Raw genomic sequence first — 23,888 nt, 5'->3', positions numbered from 1 at the left:
GTGGGGCATATATATATACATACACATATATATATATATATCTCTGTCTCTCAATAGTTTTCAAACATTTTTGGGAATCAAGACCCCTTTGTGCTCTTAAAGATTGAGGACTCCAAAGAGCTTTGGTTTATGTGATTATATATATCAATATTGAAAATATTTATGTATTAACTCATTAAAAAACAACAAGAATCACTTTATGTATTAAACTAAGTGACATTTTAATTTTGAGCCATTACAAATAATGACATTCTTTCTTTCTTTCTTTGATGGTATATTACATAAATTTTTATCAAAGTATAGATGATTTACAATATTATACTAGTTTCAGGTATATGACATAGTGATTCAATATTTTTATACTCCATTTAAATTTATTACAAAATAATGACTATATACTTGTTGCTTATTTTATACATAGTAGTTTGTGCCTCTTAATCTCCTACCTACCTCTATCTTGCCCCTTCCTCTTTCCCTCTCCCCACTGGTAACCAGTAGTTTGATCTCTACATCTGTTAGTCTGTTATTGTTTTGTTATATACATTCATTTGCCTTATTTTTTTGATTCCACATATAAGTGATAACATGGAGTATTTGTCTTTCTCTGTCTGACTTACTTCACTAAGCATAATACTCTCCAAGTTCATCTACATTGTTGCAAATGGCAGAATTTCATTCTTTATTATGGCTGAGTCATATTCTATTGCACATATATAACACATCTTTATCCATTCATCTGTTGATGGGCACTTAGGTTGCTTCTATATCTTGACTATTGTGCATAATGCTACTATGAACATTGGGGTTCATATATCTTTTTGAATTAGTGCTTTTATTTCTTCAGATATATACCCAGGAGTGAAACTGCTGGATCATATGGAAGTTCTATTTTTAGTTTTCTGAGGAATATCAATACCGTTTCCCATAGTAGCTGCACCAAATTACAATCCCACCAACAGTGTACTAGGGTGCCCTTTTCTCCAACATTTGTTATTTGTAGACTTTTCGATGATAGCCTTTCTGACAGGTGTAAGGTGATATCTCATTGTGGTTTTGATTTGCATTTCTCCTTTGATTAGCAACGCTGAGCTTCTTTTCATGTGGTTTTTAGCCATCTGTATGTCTTCTTTGGAAAAATGTCTATTCAGGTCTTCTGCCCATTTTTTAATTGTTTTTTTTTTTTTTGGATGAGCTACGTATATATTTTGGATATTAACCCCTATGGTCATATCATTGGTTAAGTGTATTCCTAGGTATTTTATTCTTTTTAATTCAATTCTAAATTAACTGTTTCCTTAATTTCTCTTTCTGATAGTTCATTATTAGTGTATAGCTAAGCAACATATTTCTATATATTAATCTTGTATCCTGCAACCTTGCTGAATTCATTTATTAGCTCTATTAGATTTTTGGTGGAGACTTTAGTATTTTCCATACATAATATCATGTAATCTGCAAATAGTGACAGTTTTATTTCTTCCCTTCCAATTTGAATGCCATTTATTTCTTTATCTTGTCTAATTTCTGTAGCTAGGATTTCCAATACTATGTTAAATAGAAGTGATAAGAGTGGGGATCCTTGTTTTGTTCCCGATATTAGAGGGAAAGCTTTCAGCTTTTCACAGTTGAGTATAATGTTAGCTGTGGGTCTGTCATAAATGGTCTTTATTATGTTGAGATATGCTCCGCTGTACCCACTTTGATGAGAGTTTTTATCATGAATGGACATTGGATTTTTTTAAAATAAATTTATTTATTTTTGGCTGTGTTGGGTCTTCGTTTCTGTGCGAGGGCTTTCTCCAGTTGCGGAGAGCGGGCGCCACTCTTCATCGCGATGCACGGGCCTCTCACTGTCGCGGCCTCTCCCGTTGCGGAGCACAGGCTCCAGACGCACAGGCTCAGTAGTTGTGGCTCACGGGCTTAGTTGCTCCGCAGCATGTTGGATCTTCCCAGACCAGGGCTCAAACCCGTGTCCCCTGCATTGGCTGGCAGATTCCCAACCACTGAGCCACCAGGGAAGCCCTGAACATTGGATTTTGTCATGTGCTTTTTCTGCATCTATTGAGATGATCATATGATTTTCATCCTTCCTTTTGTTAATATGGTGTATTACATTGATTGATTTGCAGATACTGAGCCATTCTTGCATCCCTGGAATAAATGTGTCTGTTGATCATGGTGTATGATCCTTTTCATATACTGCTGAATTTAATTTGCTAATAGTTTTTTGAGAATTTTTTGCATCTATATTCATCAGATATATTAGCCTATATTTTTCTTTTTTTTGTAGCGTCTTTGTCTGGTTTTGGTATCACGGTAATGATGGCCCTATAGAATGAGTTTGGGGGTGTTCCATCCTCTTCAGTTTTTTAGACTAGCTTGAGGATATGTTATAGCTCTTATATGTTTGGGAGAATTTCCCTGGGAAGCTGTCCATTCCTGGACTTTTGTTTGCTAGGATTTTTTTAAAATACAAATTCAATTTCACTACTAGTGATTGGCCTGATTCAGTTTATTTCTTCCTGATTCAGTTTTGGAAGGTTATATGTTTCTAGAAATTCTTCCATTTCTCCTAGGTTATCCAATTCGCTGGAATAGAACTGTTCATAGTATTCTCTTATGATTTAACTAGAGAAAGCTGACACAGCAACAAAGACCCAACACAGCCAAAAATAAATTAAAAAAAAAGAAAAAACACCATCGAAAGGCATATCTTTTCAATGAACAGTGCAGGAACAACGAGACATTTGTACGGAAGAAACTGAACCTTGATCCTTGCTTCATATCGTAATAAAAAATAATTTGAAAAGGATAATAGACCTAAATGCAAAGGCCAAAACCATACAATTACTAGAGAAAAGCATCAGAAAACATAAAAGGAAAAACAATGGAAAGTTCGGGTTTTTGCTTGTCAAAAAACACCAATAAGAAAGTGAAAAGGCAATGAACTGAAAGCACATATTGGCAAAATATCCAATGAAAGACCTTATCCAGAATAGTTAAAGAACCCTTGAAACTCAATAAGGACAGTAGACCCAACAAAAATTGGTGAAAGACTTCACAAATACATTGCAAAAGAAGATATCCAAATCGCCAGTAAGTATATTCAAGGTGCACAATATCAGTATTCATCAGAGAAAAGCAAATTAAAACCACAGTTTACATTCACCAGAATGGCTCCTACATTGCTGTTCAGAATGAAAAAATGGTATAGTCATTTAGGGATACTTTCTTGGCAGATCCTAACAAAGCTAAACACATGCCTACCTTGTGAGCCAGCACTTCCAACCCTAGGTACAGGCCCCAAAGGTATGAACGCATATGTCCAAAAAAAAAAAAAACAACAACAAAAAAGAGAGACTTATAGAGAAAAGTTTACAGAAGCTTTATTAATAATATGCCAAAAGCTAAAAACAACAGGGTAATGGATATATAAACTGTGTTACATTCAAACTACACTGCAATGTAGAAAAAAATGAACTAGTGACACATGTAATACCTGGATGAATCTCGAAAACATTAAGTTGAGTAAAAGAAGCCAAACACAAAAGAGTATGTACAGAATGATTCCATTTACACGAAGTTCAATCTAGACAAAGCTAATTTATGATGATAAAAGTCATAGTCTAGGCCAAAGGTAGTCTTGACTGGAAGAGAAATAAAGGAACTTTCTGGCGTGATGGAAATGTTCTAACTTGATCTGCCTGGTGATTACATGGGTATAAAAATTGATCAAGCTGTATGATTAAGATATGTGCATTTTTGCTATATGTAAACTGTACCCTAATTTTAAAAAATTCTTCAAAGGTGATCTGAAGTACGGATGTATCAATTTTTCAAGCTGGAAGGGACTTTGCAAATAACCTACTTCAATTCTTTTCTTCATTTTATAGAAGCAAGACTTGAGTTTTGAAGCAAATTCTTAAAGAGGCAGTTCCAAGCAGAGCTGAGACTAGAACCAAAGATTCATAAGTGACTAGTCACTATTCCTTCCACTGCACCAAGCTTTGAAAACAAAACTGTTCCCGGGAACAATTATTTCCACTTTGATTATTTGCTTTAGTTTTTCTCTGACAGTTTTCAACAATATCCAGGGGAATATCAAGAGCTCTGGTTCCGACTAGTTGTCCGGGTGAGGTCCCAGGCTGCTTTTTAATTGCTCACTGGGCTTTCGTATTCAATGGAGAGAGGCTCTTTTGTTTGTTTCTAAGTTTATAGATGGCACCTATAAGCATAAGCCTCAGGCTCTTGGACACAATTTAAAATAGTGCGGCACTAACAGTTTGACACTAATGTCACTAAGACAGATGGAATTCCCGGTTCAGACTTAAACAAATTCTAATACTGCCCCCAATATTGTCCCTCTGCCACCACAGTCTCAGGCAACAGACTGCATAAACACTCCAGCCTTGTATTAAAGATGTAGTAATAAAGGTACAAAAAAGAAATGTTGGGTTTTTTGGCCCAAAAGTCCCATGTAAATATGTGGTAACCTGGTATATCAACAGTAGGGAGAATTCCATCAATTCCTTCTCAAAATGCTTAGGAAAGACTTAAAGTCAGGTCAAGGACTTGGTGCTTGCAACAGAGAAAGCAAAGGCGAGGTTTCAGTTGACACAAAGATTTATTCAAAGAAGTAATGTGTCACTAGAAAAAAACTTTCCCGGCAGCTTCTTCTACTTTTGTTTACAATTTCTTCATTTTCAAGTGGGGCAATGATTTTTTCCTTAATTGTGCTGAGCTAAAATGTTCCACATTGTTAACTTGAATTTCATCTTCTAACATCCTATAAATATTAGAAAGAAGAATGAGAGGAATATTTAAATCAGGAGAGAGATGTGACTGAGCACTTTTCTGATGAGAAGAGAAATCTAGGTCTTTTCCCTATATTCTTAATCTCTAAAATTTATTTTTGATTCTCTACAGGCAGTAGGTGTTAATTAGATTAGAGCTGAAATAACCTAGACTTCCTCATAGAAGCATAGACTTCCTCATTTCTAATTAAAAAGCCAATCTTAATATCTTAGTTTGAATATTTACTGTTTAAAGTATAAATAGTGTCAAAGTAAAAGTACTGACCTCTTTCTTCCCCTCTGAAGGACTCTGTTCACAGGTCAGGACTAAGCCTTCTTTTAATTTCACCCTCATCCATAATCCTCTTACTGATCCCACATAGGCTTTGAATACCCAAGGTACAAGTGTGCCTGGAGTTTTCGTCACCTTATAATCACAAAGAATATCTGGAACTCTATTAAATGAAAACCATATTGTTTATTCAAAGAAATATCTCAACATTTCAAAAGAACTTTATATCCTTTATATCTGGGAATTATTTTAGGAAATAATTTGAACACATTCCTGCCAAAAGAGGTGAAACAAATTTTTACATAGGGAAACTTAAATTCTTTTTACAGATGCAGAGAAGAATGGATAGATAGGAAACATGACTTGTTGAAGGTTTCAACAAAAGTTCAAGACCGTGATTATAACATCATGGCTTCTGTCACTCAGTTCTAGTTTTAAAATCATGGAGCTGGATTAATCTCCCAAATATATAAGCAGCTCATGCAGCTCAATATCAAAAAAAACCAAACAATCCAATCCAAAAATGGGCAAAAGACCTAAATAGACATTTCTCCAAAGAAGATATAGATTGCCAACAAAAACATGAAAGGATGCTCAACATCACTAATCATTAGAGAAATTCAAATCAAAACTACAATGAGGTATCATCTCACACCGGTCAGAATGGCTATCATGAAAAAGTCTACAAACAATAAATGCTGGAGAGAGTGTGGAGACAAGGGAACCCTCTTGCACTGTTGGTGGGAATATAAATTGATATAGCCACTATGGAGAACAGTATGGAGGTTCCTTAAAAAAACTAAAAATAGAATTACCATACGACCCAGCAATCCCACTACTGGGCATATACCTGGAGAAAACCATAATTCAGAAAGAGTCATGGGGCTTCCCTGGTGGCGCAGTGGTTGAGAGTCCGCCTGACGATGCAGGGGACGCAGGTGCGTGCCACGGAGCGGCTGGGCCTGTGAGCCATGGCCGCTGGGCCTGCACGTCCGGAGCCTGTGCTCCGCAATGGGAGAGGCCACAGCAGTGAGAGGCCCGCGTACCACAAAAAAAAAAAAAAAAAAAAAAAAAAAAAAAGTCATGTACCATGATGTTCACTGCAGCACTATTTACAATAGCCAGGACATGGAAGCAACCTAAGTGTCCATCGACAGATGAATGGATAAAGAAAATGTGGCACATATATACAATGGAGTATTACTCAGCCATAAAAAGAAACGAAATTGAGTTACTTGTAGTGAGGTGGATGGACCTAGAGTCTGTCATACAGAGTGAAGTAAGTCAGAAAGAGAAAAACAAATACCGTATGCTAATGCATATATATGGCATCTAAAAACAAAATGGTTCTGAAGAAGCTAGGGGCAGGACAGGAATAAAGATGCAGACATAGAGAATGGACTTGAGGACATGGGGAGGGGGAAGGGTAAGCTGGGACAAAGTGAGAAAGCAGCATTGACATATATACACTACCAAATGTGAAACAGATAGCTAGTGGGAAGCAGCCACATAGCACAGGGCGATCAGCTTGGTGCTTTGTGACCACCTAGAGGGATGGGATAGGGAGGGTGGGAGGGAAAGGCAAAAGAGAGAGGATATGGGGATATATGTATACATATAGCTGATTCACTTTGTTACACAGCAGAAACTAACACACCATCATAAAGCAGTTATACTCCAATAATGATGTTAAAAAAAAAAAAAAGTCACGGAGCTAAGTGGCCTCACCATGGTAGACCACATGGTGTTTCTTATAAATCTCTTGCTTCTTACCACCAGCAGCTCTTGTGCCTCTGATGGCTTTAAGATGCAATAACTAAGTCTGTCTGCCTCAGATTGAAATGGCAATTACATATAGTGAAATAGTCCTTAGGAATATGCTTCCCCCAGCGCATCAGAAAAATCTCTGTAAGATACAAGCATGCCTTTATCAGAATGTCCCTCCAGCAGAAATTTGACTCCTCAAATAATATCCTTGTTGCCTACCCAACCATACTCTTCTAATGAGTATTATTTGTTCTTTTAAGGGTCTGATGCACCAAATGCCAAATACACAAAGTAGGCACAGTTGATCATTATAAAATCAATCAAATCAAACCAGTTTCCATTCTCTTCAAGCAAACAAATTATTTCGCTTTCCAGAAGAATTGAGTGCTGGAAGCCTGAATTAATTAATTCCTTAGGAATCATTTAGATGACTGCAATTGTACAACAAAAACAACATTTCTCTTGAGTCAAGAACAACAACAAATACCAGGGGTCTGCAACTTTGTCCCTATTTCGTGGAATGCTTGATGTAGCACCAATACCTTATGTACCAAAAAGCCTGCTCTAAAGAATAAGAACTCATTTTACTTATCTGTCACAATTTTCCCTCTCCTACTGTCATCTGCCTCAGGAATGTACATCAATGCTGCTCTTACCACTTCTAATAACATTTTCTCTATAAAATGTTTACTTTAGTAGAGTTCGACAAAGATGTCTGCTCTTCATACAAGTCAGGCATAAGTTTGTCTTTAAATCTCAGTTGGTTTGAGTTCTTTCTTGGTAAACAGCGATTTCCATAGTAAAACTACAAACGAGGACAAACAAATTTAGCATGAACCAGATCTTTCTAGGCTCTTTGTGTGGATGACTCAAAAGCAATCAGAGTTGTTATTAAGTTATCCAACAAGTACAGCCTGCAAGGCCTGGAACAAGTACTTCAGTCACCAATATGGGAAACAAGTTTGAACAAGACATTGACAGTATTTTTTTTTCTCTTCAGGTCCTACACCTTTTATCAAAAGAAGGACACATATTATAAAGGACAAACAAAGGGAAGAAATTCTTAGTTACCTAACCAGGAATGTTAGGAAAAAAAGGAATGGACAAAGGAAAAAAAAAAAAGTAAGTAATCCATGCAGTGCTTTGTCTAGACATACTGTCTATGATTCCAACACTGATGTCAATCAGTTGGACCAGAAAAATGGAGCAGTTCATTCAAATCCCATTTGTTCTAGGTAGCCTGTATGTATGGATAAATCCTATAAAGTCCATTTCCAGACTGGTCTTCTCCTTAGTCAAGAAGGGAACCTCCTACAATTATCTAAACTCAAAATCTGAGGTAGGATAGTATCTTTTGAAACTCCAAAGATCAGATGAAACATGTCATGGGAAGTAACATCTACATATAAAGCAGTATAGATCTGCTGAGTCTAAAATACACATATAGAGAGAGAGACAGCAAGAAGCTGATTCATAGGTATCTAAAGGCATGGAATTTACACTGTGCGTAAATTATCAAAGTTAATAAGTGAAAAACATGTAGTTTACGTAATATATTTCCATGTGAAGGAGTGAAGCACAAACATACTAGATGATCAAGAAATCAAAAAAAAAAAATTTGCTAGCAAGAGTGGCACAGTGCCCTGCTGATCTCTTTTAGTTTCGGTAGAATAACACTGCAAGATACACATCTACCTAAAACAGAACATAAAGACCCAAGGTTTAAATAATATTTTCACTTTGAAAATTGTCACGGCCATCAAAAGATGTGATAGTGTCACATTAAACTTTTAAATACTATGTCTCTGAAAAGTAATTAGATGAAAAATAATTATACTACCACTGGTTTAGACAGACAGAGCAAGAGCTGCCACTAAAATGAAGGTAACCAGAATAAGGTTACCTTTCACAATTGAAAGGGATTATAAACACATGAAAGTCTTATCCCAGAAAGGTGATGTTGTTAAAAGAGAGATTCAAGAATAGTTCAGATAACTTAATTGATGGCGGATGCATGTCAGGCTGTCAAAGGAAGATCTTCAGGGTAACATTTTGAGACAACACTTACTGGAATGATTAAATGATTGAGCTGCTCCAGGGTGACATTTTTCTCATATTTTTTTACACTTTTACTGGTAATGGAGAAAAAAAAATATGCCACAGGAACAATTAAAAAGACAATACATTTAGTCGTATAAATTGCTTGACGGTAAGACAAAGCAATGAACCCTGATAAGAGGAGATGCCACACTGGTCATATCCCTCTCAGCAAAGGCAATCAAAACTCCAGATTATCATCTTCATAATATGAAGCTGCCTCCAATGCATGGGTCATAATCAGAGACGCAATTCCTGGTTCAGGAGCAATTATAAAAAATACGTTATACTCTTTTTAGTAGAAGAATCTAAAACGGAATCTTCCCCATAAACTTCCTTTCATAAAGAACCCGAGTTTGAGATTAGCAGATGCAAACTATTATATACAGAATGGATAAACAACAAAGTCCTACTGTATACCACAGGGAACTATATTCAATACCCTGTGATAAACCACAATGGAAAAGAATATAAAAAAGAATGCCAAAAATAAATAAATTAATTAATTAATTAAATTTTCTTTAAAAAGAGGCCAAGAAAAATAATACAGCTTGGTCACCAACAAGTCCTTCTCTACTCCAAAGATTAGTACTGCTAGGCAGAGGCTCAGAGTTGGAGAACAATACCCTAGAACCTCCTACATGTTTTTCTGATGGAAATCTAAGTAAATCAAAGGCAAAGACTGAATCCCCTGCTCAAACATCAACTTAAAAACTCTTCTTGCAACAGAGTAAAACAAAACTATGGTTGCAATAGTTCACTGAAGTTCCTTTCTGTGGCATGAGAGAACTTTACAAAGAGCTAAAATTGAGATAGTGATACGTGATAAATACAAGTCTTAACCCAGAATTGTGCACTGAATATGGCATATTTAATAACACACATGGGAACTGCTTTACCGACATGTGTTTCACGTGACCAACAGCTAGTTACCTGATGCTAAAACATTAACAATATGGCAGTTTAAGAACGTAAAAAAAAACAAAAAACCAATACCCCCAAACCAACAAAGCTTACAACCGAAATCTTAAATAAAATACTTCAGGTTAAAATACATCATTTCCAGGATTCACAATTGTAAATGATAATTTCATATGAGTAGGATCTGTTAGCACTGATAGACTGAAACTATCAAAAAGATTTATCGTTTAAGTCACCTATCTCAATATCTCATTCAGTGAAAGGCTAGGGACCTTAGACATTTCTGTGCTTGTTTCCAGGGGACTACCCTGGTTGCCAAGTTAAAGCAGAGGAACGAGTGTGAGTTCTCCAAAGTAAGAGTTTACATTAAGAATGAAAGCACAGCCCTGGAAGCGGATAGCTCAATCAGACACAAGGTACAATCCACTGACAAATCGTTCAGAAAGCCAAGAAAACGTACGAAACCCATGAGCTTTCGAACTTCGAAACACATCCAGAGACAGAATCAGAAACAGAAGCTTTGGTCTTTTAAAAGAGACCTTCACAAATCAGGTTTGTGTTTGTTTCCTTTTTCTTTCACATTTTAAGCCTCAATCAAGTCAGCTGTCTCTAGGGATTTTGAAATTGCTATAGATTAAAATCCTCTCTGACTCAACTGTTTGACTAATGCTGAGTGTTTAATAATTCTACTTGTAAGAGACCTTTTTTGATGAAATCCTGCCGTATGCTATCTTCAGATGCACCACAGCTGCACCGTATATAAAGCATCACTGTCCTTATTTTCTTTATGACTGCATTTAGAGATGAGAAAATGTATTATTACAAACAGTTCTATTATTTGGCAGACCTGGCAGAAAACAGTTTTACAATACTAATGTAGCAACTATCACCTATAGATACAAAGACCTACTTCCAGGTACTGGTGACACATATTCATGGCTTGCTTCCAAGGATAGGAAGTTAATCATTGTGATAGATAAAGTTAATGAATTTCTAAACTTTATGCTTTCAATAATAAAACCATTTAAGCTATAGCATTTGGACTCTCTACTTCCACAGATCAGGCACTTTGATACTCAACAGGTTGAGTAAATTGAATCCATATATTGTATTTACGTTCTCTGTCAAGGTTGCATCTCCACATTTGAGAGATCAAAGGCAAAACAGTCATCAACCCTGTAGCCTTCAATACTGTGTTCATGACATTTAATCAAGTGCCAACTCCGCCGCATCATTCACCAACCTTAACAATATTTTTAAATGCATGGCGTCGTTGAGCTGCAAATGTAGGCACAGTACTGTTTTAATACATACACACACACACACACACACACACACACCCCTCACACGCACACGTGCACACACAACTGCATGTGCACATGCAGCCATCCCTCCCCAGCACCCCCCGAAAAAAGAAGAGGAAGATGGCAAAAAATATATACTCTCTACATTGTGCAAGAAAAGAAATTAAAAATGCACAGAAATGCCCAGTAAACACTTTGGAGGTAGTTTTCTACCTGAGGCAGCATCAATCACGGTGGAAATTCCCCTTCGATCAGACACTGGACGGGATGACCCTGGCATGCTGACTGGGTCAGAGCGGACTGGCTGGATCCTGCAAAGCAATTTAATTTAATTCACATATGTTACTGGCATCAAAACTGTCGCTGGCTACAACAGATCTTAAATCAGGAATGCTGGAATAGCCCAATCCATTAAAGAACCATTCATTCTAAAACAAGGCAAACAGGGGAGCTGCAGTCCCTTATTCTCCCAGAAGCCTAAAGCACAGCATTCTCTACACTCTAGACCTCTTCTTCTCTTTGTATGTTTTCAATAGATTTTAAGCAAGGGACTGAAAAACTGAAATTAATTTAAAGGGTTAAATTAAGCAGCATGGGAGAGGACACAAAACACATTATACTGAATACTTTGGCATTTGCAAAGGAGATGAAGAGTTTTGAGAATCTTCAAATTCATGAATAGAACCATGCCTTCCCAAAAAGACAGCATTAATAGATACAAATTTTGAGTCACTCCCTTAAAATCCTTAATGAAAGTTACTTTATATATGACAACAAGCATAGGATAACAAAGCTGTGTTGGGATGTGGCTGCCAGGGGGTTAGCTAGGATTAATACTATCTAACTGAGTTACCTCCATAAAATTATCAATTAGCATTGAAGAATCAATTAGAGTCTCAGCAAAACTGCAATTTACTACATACAATTTCAAGTTGCTTGGGAATGGCAAATCTATAAATGCCAAAAGTCTATTTCCAGCTGTATTAGATTAATACTATTCACACAAAAATTTCTGTATGGCTACAAGATCTGAGAGGCCCAGGCAACTTAAAGGAATAAAGGCTTGTTATAACAATATAAGCATGCATTTTTGGCGATTCGTTCATACAGTAAGTATTTGCTGAATATTAATCATGTGTCAGTATTATTCTAGGAACAAGCAGAAACAAAACACAAAATACAAAGTCTGTGTGCAGATATACGGTATAGCATATGGACATTCAGGACTGATGCAAAAGAAAACTAGAGTGTGAAAATGAATGAAATAGGTAATGAAACTCAGAATGAAGAAATGGGGGGAGGAATGTATGGTACACAGCAGATCGAGATGATCGTATGGAGCTATAACAGAAATTGGACCTGTATACAATATTAGGATGTGTATATATGCAAAGGGGCAAGAAGTGCCCTTTAAACATAGAACTAGAACAAGTGAACCCTTGGAATTGTGACCAAGCATGATAAATGGAGGGCATCTTGGAGGAGCATGATTTGGCTTAAGCATAGGGTTTATAGTGGATACCTGTGGAAGATAAGAATTGATAAGCACCATGGGACAGATTATAGAAGCCTGACATACCAATTATGGACTACAGAAAAAGAGACCTTTTTTAAAAAAAATAATTTTGCTTTTTACATTTAGATCCGTGATCCATTGAGTTAACCTTTGTGAAGAGGTTTTTTTTTTTTTTTTTAATAAATTTATTTACTTATTTTTGGCTGCACTGGGTCTTCGTTGCTGTGTGGGGGCTTTCTCTAGTTGCAGAGAGTGGGGGCTCCTCTTCGTTGCAGTGCGCGGGCTCCTCATTGTGGTGGCTTCTCTTTGTTGCGGAGCACGGGCTCTAGGCGCACGGGTTTCAGTAGTTGTGGCTCACGGGCTCTAGAGTGCAGGCTCAGTAGTTGTGGCACATGGGCTTGGTTGCTCCGCGGCATGTGGGAATTGACAGGTGGATTCTTAACCACTGCGCCACCAGCGAAGTCCCAAAAGAGTCCTTATTGAAAGCACAGCTCGAATGTATATGCATTTGTTGTATGAAAGAAAGAAATGGGGTGGGGCGGGGGGGATGAAAAATGATGCATTTGACCTAGTACTAGAAGTTGGAAATGTTGATGATCACTGCTATAGTGGACGATAATGGTGCCCTAACCAGTATGCCTTCTGTCCCAGGTCATTTTCCCAAGCCAGTCATGGTAATCCCATCATGTCATGGTGAGATTAATTAGCTCAGGGATGGGCAGGCCAAAGCAAATTCGGGCCAGGGAGAAAAGAGGAAGAGTTTATTTGAAGTTTCTAGAAGAGATGTTTTCTGGGTCTTATAAGAAACAAGAAGCTAGCCTGTTAGACATGCCCAGTGCATGCAAATCATAGCTCCTTCCTGGTCTAAATAATTTATGTGGCCTAATAATTTTCCTATTATTAATTCACTTTATAGCATTGGAGTTTCTGAATCATCCAGCGTTGTGGGTGGGGTATGGACTGGGCTATAGATGAAGGAAGACTCACCAAGAATTGATGTGTTGAAGCTGGCAACGGATACACAGGGGTTAATTCTATTATTCTCTTTAACTTTATATATTTTTACAAATGCTTGAAATTTTTCCATAATAATAATTTTTTAAAGACCAAAAGAAAACTGGTGGGGGTGATGGAAATGTCCTAGAATTAGACTGGGGGATGTAGCACAACATAGTGAATGTAATAAAGCCACTGAATTGTACAGTGAATTTTTTTCTTTGGTATTTATTTATTTATTTATTTATTTATTTATTTATTTATTTATGGCTGTGTTGGGTCTTCGTTTCTGTGCGAGGGCTTTCTCTAGTTGTGGCAAGCGGGGGCCACTCTTCATCGTGGTGCGCGGGCCTCTCACTATCGTGGCCTCTCTTGTTGCAGAGCACAGGCTCCAGATGTGCAGGCTCAGTAGTTGTGGCTCACGGGCCCAGTTGTTCCGCGGCATGTGGGATCTTCCCAGTCAGGGCTCGAACCCGCGTCCCCTGCATTGGCAGGCGGATTCTTAACCACTGCGCCACCAGGGAAGCCTTGTACAGTGACTTTTATGTTATGTGAATTATATATCAATTAAAGTAATATGATTAAGGTGTGAAGAACACAGTGACCATGTCTGATAAAACTATATTATGTAATTGAAGTTTGCTAAAAGAGTAGAAGTTAAATGTTCTCACACACAGAAAATTCACAACATACATATATAAAATACATCAGTTGATGGATGTATTAATTAACTAGATGAAAAAATAAAACGATAAAATGAAATTGATTTCTTAGGAGCTAATCTTGAATGGAAAACTAGGTTTTACATTTCACTTTCTTTTACATTATCTATTTCTCAGGTCTATTAATAAATATTTCATTGATCTTTTTTACAAGTTAAATCCCTATTCCAAATAAGGAGCTGGTATGAGATTAGCCATGCCTAACAGCCATGCCTGTTAGAGATAAGACAGCCACCAATACACCTGACTGTTGCCATTTTGGTTAGGATACAGGGAGGCAGACTACCACAGCATCAAGTAATTCTTAGCAATATGAGGTATAGGACAAGGTACCAGGTGTAAAGGGTCAGTTGAACCAAAAAAATCTAAACCAGTTTTCACAATTTAAAGGAGAAGGTAGGGGGCCACTTCCCTGGTGGCACAGTGGTTAAGAATCCTCCTGCCAGTGCAGGGGACACGGGTTTGAGCCCTGGTCCGGGAAGATCCCACATGCCGTGGAGCAACTAAGCCCATGCGCCACAACTACTGAGCCTGCGCTCTAGAGCCTGTGAGCCACAACTACTGAGCCCACGTTCCACAACTACTGAAGCCCGTGTGCCTAGAGCCCATGCTCGGCAACAAGAGAAACCACCACAACGAAGAGTAGCCCCCATTCACCGCAACTAGAGAAAGCCCATGTGCAGCAAGGAAGACCCAACGCAGCCAAAAATAAATTAATAAAAATAAATTAATTTTTAAAAAGAAAGAACGAAAGAAAGAAGAAGGTAAAGTCTACCGCCATACTGCCATTGTGCGTAAGCCTAAAGAAATGTAGAACCAGAGGTGAGGAGCTGGGATAAAGTGATAGTGGACAGGAGTGAGGAGGATATAAAGAGTGGGATTTCTAACTGGATGCTGGGCAGGAAATGGTACTGAACAGGACACGTAATTGAAATGATGTGCAGTAAATCTGAATTTTCCATCAAAACTGTGTTCTAATGGGGTTAAGGTCATAAGCAAGGGCCTATATGCTCAAATGTTTAAATATAAACTACAAGTGAAATTTTAAAAAAATTATAAACCTGGGACTAACATAAAGGTTTCTAATATTTATATGTTCCCAACAAATAGGACAGAAACATTTTAAATACCGGGAGCTCTTTAGTATAAGAAAAAGAAAAGTCCCTGAGGAAAATTCTTGAAGAATTTCAGGAATAAAGCTCAGTCTGAAGAGCAAGTTAGAGAGCTTTTAGATGAAGAACTCTATCTGAAGTAAGGGGTAACTAAGAAAGCTAGGGGAGATCAAAAACAAAGGAACAGGGGACTTCCCTGACAGTCCAGTGGTTAGGACTTCACCTTCCAGTGCAGGAGGTGTGCATTCAACTCCTGGTCAGGGAGCTAAGATCCCACATGCCTCGTGGCCAAAAAACCAAAACATTAAACAGAAGCAATATTGTAATAAATTCAATAAAGACTTTAAAAATGGTCCACATAAAAAAACACAAAACACTTTAAAAACAAACAAACAAAAAACCCAAAGGAACAGAGCTGTGTATACAGGAGCTGGGGATGTCCTCCAAAGAAAAGGGACAGGGTCTTATCAGAGTAGTAGGTGACAATCATCAGAAAGAAAAAAAGGTGGGGGGAGAATCCTGTGAATACTTTAGTAAAGAGAATAAACATAGTTTTATGGGTCTATTTTATTAACATTTAAGTAACAAAATAACCTATAAAAACATTTGAATATGCACTGAATCACTAAGCTGAGGACTGACTCTACTTGACTTTCTGAAATTGGATCATATTTTATAATCAGTACCTATGAAAAATGGTCTAGCACCCACTGTATTGTCACTATTGCCTCACATCTTAGGGAGAAGTGCCACTTCTAGAAAGCTGAAGAAAATATACTGAACCAAAAAAAGCAAAAATGTATGGAAGAAATAAAATACAAAGAAAACTAAAATAAAAAACTAAACTACTTAGAAAGGTATTACAGGAGACATGTTTCATTATATGAGTTATTCTTAAAGAAGAAATATCTAGGCCTAATCCACCTCTGCAACAGTTTTTGCATTGTTATAAAGATTTGTTATTAATGTTGACAAAGAAGTAGAATAAAAGCATATTTCCAACATAGGATTGGGACACATTTTTCCACAATTTTTAAAAAAGAGATGCAAGAAAAAGGTCAGAGGGCTATTTTAGATTCAAATAAAAATACACTGTAGAACTTTTTTTTAAAAGAACATAAGGAAAGGGAGATTATATTGCATTAGACTGAGCACTTCACTGTCTGTTGTGTCCTAATGTGTCAAGTCTTGGTGTAACAAATTAAACTGCTAAGCAAACAGAAGAGCACAAAAGTCAAAAAGTTCTCAATTACATTTAAAAATGCTAATAATAAGAAGCATACTCTGTAAACTACTGTGATTCTTACAAGTGAGGATCGAGAATATATATGATGAAAATATAGCGAGACAGATAAAGAGATAGATAGATATTAGAAATATGAGAGAGGCAACATAAAATAAGATGGCTTTAAAAAGTACACTGAATATTAGATTTAGGGAAGGACAATCCGGAACACAAATATTTATTGGATGTGATGAGATCTCACATAAGATCCCCAGTGATAATAATGAACCACAAGTTACACTGCATGTAGTCTGCAATGTGATACAGCATCAAAAGGGGAAATGCAAATATTATCTAAGATGTTAACTACAAATGAACATATTAATGTGTTCAAATCACTCTCTAGTTCTTATTTCTTACCTGAGACTGTTGAGATCAAGATCATCTGTATCAAAATCCGAAAGGGGCTGTGGAGTATCACTTGGACCATGAGACTGCAACACAGATGAACTGGATGATATGACTGTGGTTTGGCCTGAGGGATGGATGGTTTTGAACTGGAACTGTGGACCCATCCACAGACGTCTATGGGGTCCAGTGTGCGTTACAATTTCTACCTGGAACAGATTAGGAATCATGATTGAAATGTATTAGGCTATCCCTTTGAGAGCCTTTCATGATCCATCCCCCCACCCCAATCTCAGCTCTGAACACTCACACTCTCCAAGAAGCCCATCTTAACCAAGTGGAAGAGGGGCAGGGCATCTACAGTCAAAAGGTGATGACAGGGACTTCCCCATGGTCCAGTGGTTAAGAATCCATCTTGCAACGCAGGGGACACTGATTCAATCCCTGGTCGGGGAACTAAGATCCCACATGCCGCAGGGCAACTAAGCCCATGTGCCGCAACTGGAGAGCCTGTGTGCCGCAACTACAGAGCCCACGCGCTCTGGAGCCTGCACACCATAACAAAAGATCCCATGTGCCGCAACTAAGACCAGGCGCAGCCAAAAAATAATAATAATAAATAAATAAATATTTTTTTAAAAGGTGATGACAATAGCAACCTATAGAGACATTCACTACATCCCTCTACAGGTTCTCACCAAAATATATCAATACCAGAAGCTCATTTTGTGTATGTGTAAATATATGTGTGTATATGTAAACACAAATACACACACACACACACACACACACACACACACACGCACACACACACACACGCACCCCACATATATAACACAAAAATCACATGAGAATAAAAGGATCAGTTGCCTGCCTCATATACCGAGCACTGGCTCCCTAGGGACTATGTTTTTCACTCATTCTAGACAGTACTTACCACTTTGTGGGCATGCAGTGAATACTACACCTATCAATCCACAGATTAAAAGTAATTCCTTCATTGAGGACCAAGCTCATGACAAATGTGAAGTTGTTCTTGAACTATCCAAGGAAAAGAAAAGGTCTGAAATAATTTAATACCCAAAGCCAGTTTCTTTCCACAATTAAACACTATAATATTTACTTTACTGTCCTCAAAATCCTCCAAAATTCACTTTTAATGGAAGAGAAGACTATATATTTTCCCTCAAACTAGATTTGACTTCAAAATACTATTTCTTAATTAGATTGTTTTCTCAACTACCATGAACATTCACATAGGTATTTTAAATGCTGCAAAACAGTAATACCAAAATGCTTTATGAATTTCATGCTCTATGGAGGGGGTACGGAATGTTGCCAATATTAGACAATGCAGAGAGTAAAACACAGGGTAAAACCTAAAAATAAACGTGATTTTACAAATGAGCAACTTGAATAAGAGACTAAATATGCAAACCTTTGGTAAAACACTATTTCTCAATGTCTTGTAATTGCTACATCCACGTCTGTATACATACTTTATGGAATTGACTTGCCTTAGCTTTGCCCTGAGTTCTTTTATATTTAATCACATTTCTCTGATTGCAGTGATTAATTCTTAACAAAATGTAAGTGAAAAGGTTTACGGAGTGCAGCTCTGTGTTTGTAAGTCCTAAAGGGCAAAAGCATCACAGTCTTGGAACAATATTCACATTCCCACTAATCACAGGGAGAAAACTACTCAGATTTAGGACAGTGATTTCTCATTCAAGGAGTTGTATTCAGCAATGTAAATGAGGCCACAGATAAAGCATTCTGTGTGTTTTAAGCTCAAAACCATCAGTGTCACAGAGCCGAGAGGTAAACAGATGCCTGTGCAATTTCACTGAGGCAATGGCCAGATGTTCCTGCTCACTCTCCTGTTGTAGGCGGTACAAACACATTGCAGATACTTTCACACTGACAGCACACATTACCCCTTTTTCTAATTGAAAAGTTGAAGTGAAGGACAGTGGTTTCTTTGCCAGCATTCTTTTTTTTTACTTTATCGTGGTATCCAAGAAAGGATGTATGTCCATATGCATCAAGCTCCTTCAAGGAGCTTCCTGGGAGTATTTTTGGTGTGATGAAATGTATGTCACCTAGAAACAATTTGATTCTCCAGTTCCCAGATTCCCTTTAGTTTTCCGGGCTCCCTTCCCTGAGAAAGCAATGAAACTGCACCCGGCCTCCACTGAGGCACCTGTCTGATGAAAAGCCGCTGGATTGGTAATCTGAGACCAGTCATTAACTTCACCAAATGATGTCAGACTTGAGACAGACATAACAGCATTTGTAATGAAGTCACTTGTAATCTCATCATTTTGAAATCTGCCTGAGTATCTTTTATTTCAAAGCCTTTGAGATGAAGACAGCTTCACCTAGCAGGGAGAGGAAGGGTCAGTCGAAGCTGTTACAGGACTGGTTTCGAGACCGCTAGAAGCGGCATTACAGGAGCTTAGGAAAGGAAAGCCAGGCGAGCACTTGTGTAGATCAGAATGCCTAACTTTCCTAATCAAAGTATGGGCCCAATCTTCAGAACTTGTTGCCTCCACAAAAGAAAAGCCCAACGATTGATGAATGGCTTCACTGTTTTAACTAGGCCAATTCTTATTTTAATCCAAACAGTCCATCTGAAATCCAAGGTCCTGGGGGATATGAATGGATTGTTTGAAAGACGGCATATTTTATGCTCTCTGTGTGAAAGCTGATGTACACACACATATATATATATGTATATGTGTGTGTATAAAATATATGTGTATGTATCCCTGAAGCAGTATTTATGACAAATTCTTAATACGGGAAGACAACTGATTATTTCTTGGGGAACCTAAAAAAAAATCCCAATTCTGCCCATTTTCCTCTAAGGAAAATAATTTTTAAAATTCAAGAAAAAAAGAGCTAATGGATCTCTGTTTTCTGTCACTTTAATAGACCCAGTGTTTCCGAGTCTTACCTGAGACAGCCACTCTTCATCTTCCTGTCCACTTTGGTCAGAAGCTAAACTGTCATAGGACCCATGCCGAGTAATGGGCCCAGGACTTCCAGGGGGAACCACTGCAGGAGAAAGAAAACGTATTTAAACAACTTTAATCCATGCAGTGAAAAAACTGAATGTGGGCGTAACCATCCTGAATACTGTGGTAATTTATAAGCTAAAAGAAGACATTCAATGCACAATTCAAATAATTAATGAACAAGAAAGACTGAATTTCTGAGGAGTAAGAAAATCTCCAAATAAGAGTACACTTAAAAAAACATCTGCAGGAATTTCGTCATTACATATATCACTGTTAAAGAAATACACAACTCACTGCATCTTAACAGCACAAGTACATTAAGGAATAGTGACAATTCCATTGCCCATGCACCAGTGTAATTCCTAGCCTTTAGGACACTTCAGTCCTCTCCATCTAACAGTGAAATTAATTTAATGCAGTTCCTATAATTCAGGAAGGGGTTTCTAAAATAAATATCAAATAAGATTCTTTAAGAGTCTATTTAATAGTTCATACAAAGGGAAGGCACTGAAATATTTTTAATTTTAAAACACTTTTAGTTTCTAAAACATTTCATTTATCCAAAGAAATGTTTCATTTTTTCCAGATACTTCAGTAGTTTCCCTGATTCTTAGGGGGTAGGATATAGGCTTTAAAACACAAAGAGGCTGCTTTCTCATACAAAGAAGAACATTCGCTTAGTCAAAGCAATAAAATGATTCAGCAAACATTTATTGAGTTCCTAATGAACCAAATACCATCCCAACAGAAACGATTTAAAGTCCCATACTATTTTTTTTAAATTTAATTTAATTTATTTATTTTTGGCTGCGTTGGGGTCTTTGCTGCTGAGCGCAGGCTCTCTCTAGCTGTGGCGTTCAGGACCACTCCTCGCCACGGTGTGCGGGCTTCTCATCGCGGTGGCCTCTCTTGCTGCAGAGCACGGGCTCTAGGGCACGCGGGCTTCAGTAGCTGTGGCGCTAGGGCTCAGTACCTGTGGCACACTGGCCCAGGAGCTCTGTGGCGTGTGGGATCTTCCCAGACCAGGGCTCAAACCCATGTCCCCTGCACTGGCAGGCGGACTCCCAACTACTGTGCCACCCAGGGAAGTCCCTAAAGTCCCATACTATTTATTTGCTTATTTTTATTATAAAATAAGACTTCATTTTTAAGAACAATTTTAGGTTCAAAACAAAATGGATGAGAAGATAGAGATTTCCCATATAGTCTCTCCCTCTGTATACATTTTAATACTAAGAGAAATAAAGCAATGAAGTACTGAGGGGAAATAGAGAAAAGAAAAGGAAGAGAACAGAAGAGGACAGAAAGTTGTTGAGTATTAAAGGAACCTAGAAGAAACAGAAAAGAATGAGAAAAAGAAAATAATCTCAGAATTTCTACCACCCAGAGATAGGTATATATACTTCAGTATGTGCATTTTCCTTAGGCTACATTCCTAAAAATGAAATCAAAGGATATGAACACGTCTAAATTTCTTAATGCATATTCCCAGAAAGAGTTACACTTCCATGAGCAGTGACTGAGAGAATGCTAATCTCACAGCACTCTTGTCATAACAAGGTATTTTGAAGAACTAAATCTCAGTGAAACAGATATTAGTGAAGTAGACAGAGCAGAACATAGGACAAGATTTTAAAGAAGACGTACTCACAAAAACCTTATCTTAACTATCTGGGAGAGGAGAAATGATACCAGTCAATAACTCATCAGAGGGAGATAAATAGTATTAAAATACAAGATTTGCAGTGGTTAAAACTATTAGCTATTAGTTCTTCAGATTCATATTTGTACAGCTGAGAGGCATGTTGGCATCTGGCACAAAACACAAGTGATCACCAAAGCATAACACCTAATTTCTTAGGATTTAGAATATCATGAAGAAAAGAATACCATAATAATCAATTAATATTTAAGCATCCTTTTAACTAATTTTGGTGTATATTGCAAAGATGATAAGTAAATTTATGTTTGCAAAGGCTGACTTGTTCCCCAACCATTTGCATTCTTTTTAATAAATAAATTTGATATTAAATTCTTAATACAGAACAGAGAAGAGTATACCTCAAAACCCCACTCCCTGAATACTTACTAGTCAAGAAGGCAACTATGGACAAATATCTAGAGGTCAGGACACACTTTGGAACGCAGTTGAGGTGAGAGAAGATTTTAAAGAGGTGAGGGAATAGGCCATGCAGATATCTGAAGGGAAAGTGTTACAGAGAGAATATCAATTACAAACAGTTTGAAGGGGGAACATAAAGGAAATGTTTCAGTAATGTCAGGAGGCCAGTGTGGTTGGCTGCGATGAGGCAAGTTGGAAGATGAATCGGGAATGCAAAGGGGGCAGGGCGGAGCAGATGGTTTAGGGCTTTCTTTTTCTAAAAAACAAAGCCAGGGTAGACAGAAAGATATTGGAAAAACCTAAGAAGAAGTGAGAAATTATACCCTTGTGTTACTAACTAGTACCTAATGTGAATTTTTTCCAAGAGTTTATAATGTACTCTACATATGCTGAGCCTAGGCTACTACCTGTTGCGGAATAAGCATTCCATAAGTGTTACGTGAATAAATGCAGTTTTGCATTCTGGAATAAGTAATGATACCAGCATGGTAGGACACTTATTCACCCATCATCAAAATGGGATAAACTTGGGAGTTCCCTGGAGCTCCAGTGGTTAGGACTCCACGCTTTCACTGCTGAGGGCCCGGGTTCAAACGCTGGTGGGGTAGCTAAGACCCTGCAAGCTGCAAGGCACAGCCAAAAAAAAGAAAAAGGCAAGGGGTGGGGTGGGAGGGGAGATAAACTTGCCCGTGCGCCTAGAGCCCGGGCTCTGCAACAACAGAAGCCACCGCGATGAGAAGTCCATGCACCACAACAAAGAGTAGACCCCGCTCCCACAACTAGAGAAAGCCCGCGTACAGCAATGAAGACCCAGTACAGCCAAAAATAAATTAATTAATTAATTAATTTAAAAAATCCAATGGCAGAGAATGGTGAGGAGTAGGATTATAGGTGAAAAATGGTTAGTTATGAGTTGATTATTGTTGAAGTTCACGGACAGGTACATGGAGAGTCATTCTACTATTGTTTTTTGATTGTGTGTATGTTTCAAATTCCCCACAGTGAAAAGTTTCTTAAGAAAAAGAAAAAGAAGAAATCTCTTCCTCCTCCTCCTCCTCCTCCTCCTCTTCTTCCCAGCCATTCCCTGTTTCCCAAAGGAAGTGGTAAAAATACCAAATGTATATCTATGAAAAATTAAGTCTGAATCCTGAATTTCTAAACTGAGATTGTTAGAAGAGTTTCCGTACCTTATGTTCACTAAAAAACAGTATTCTAATTAAGAAAACTTTGAAGCATTCAGAAAATTCACACTATAAAAATACAGGTGTGGTGGAATAATATTTTTCAACATAAAATAAATGTCCTTCCCTCTCTCTCATATTTCTTTACATTTAAAAAATTTCTCCAATCCAGGTAGGAAGAACATTCCATGTTTACTATCTCAGGGAAGCAATGATATACCTGGTCACAGAGAAAAAAAGAATTCAAAAACTTGACCCTGGGGGCTTCCCTGGTGGCGCAGTGGTTGAGAGTCCGCTTGCAGATGCGTGGGACACGGGTTCGTGCCCCGGTCCGGGAGGATCCCACGTGCCGCGGAGCGGCTGGGCCCGTGAGCCATGGCCGCTGAGCCTGCACGTCCGGAGCCTGTGC

At 37.8% G+C, this 23,888-nt stretch overlaps 1 protein-coding gene across 6 annotated transcripts in view; it reads right to left on the bottom strand.

The window, feature by feature from the left end:
- Positions 1-23,888, bottom strand: part of BCAS3 (BCAS3 microtubule associated cell migration factor) — a 564,511-nt gene that overhangs the window by 266,672 nt on the left and 273,951 nt on the right. For 5 of the 6 annotated variants that reach the window (XM_059047562.2, XM_059047561.2, XM_067021772.1 and 2 more), the window contains 3 exons: positions 20,113-20,213; positions 17,166-17,362; positions 11,388-11,485 (listed from right to left, as the gene is read on the bottom strand). In XM_059047562.2, the coding sequence (XP_058903545.1) occupies positions 11,388-11,485; positions 17,166-17,362; positions 20,113-20,213 (396 nt within the window). Of the gene's footprint in view, positions 1-10,571; positions 10,662-11,387; positions 11,486-17,165; positions 17,363-20,112; positions 20,214-23,888 lie in introns of all 6 variants that reach the window. The other variant, XM_067021771.1, reaches the window with a different exon arrangement.

Source organism: Kogia breviceps, chromosome 19, assembly GCF_026419965.1.
Source record: "Kogia breviceps isolate mKogBre1 chromosome 19, mKogBre1 haplotype 1, whole genome shotgun sequence".
NCBI classification, from domain to species: domain Eukaryota; kingdom Metazoa; phylum Chordata; class Mammalia; order Artiodactyla; family Physeteridae; genus Kogia; species Kogia breviceps.
The sequence above is the reverse complement of the archived record's forward strand: the minus strand, read 5'-3'. Positions and strand labels throughout refer to the sequence as shown.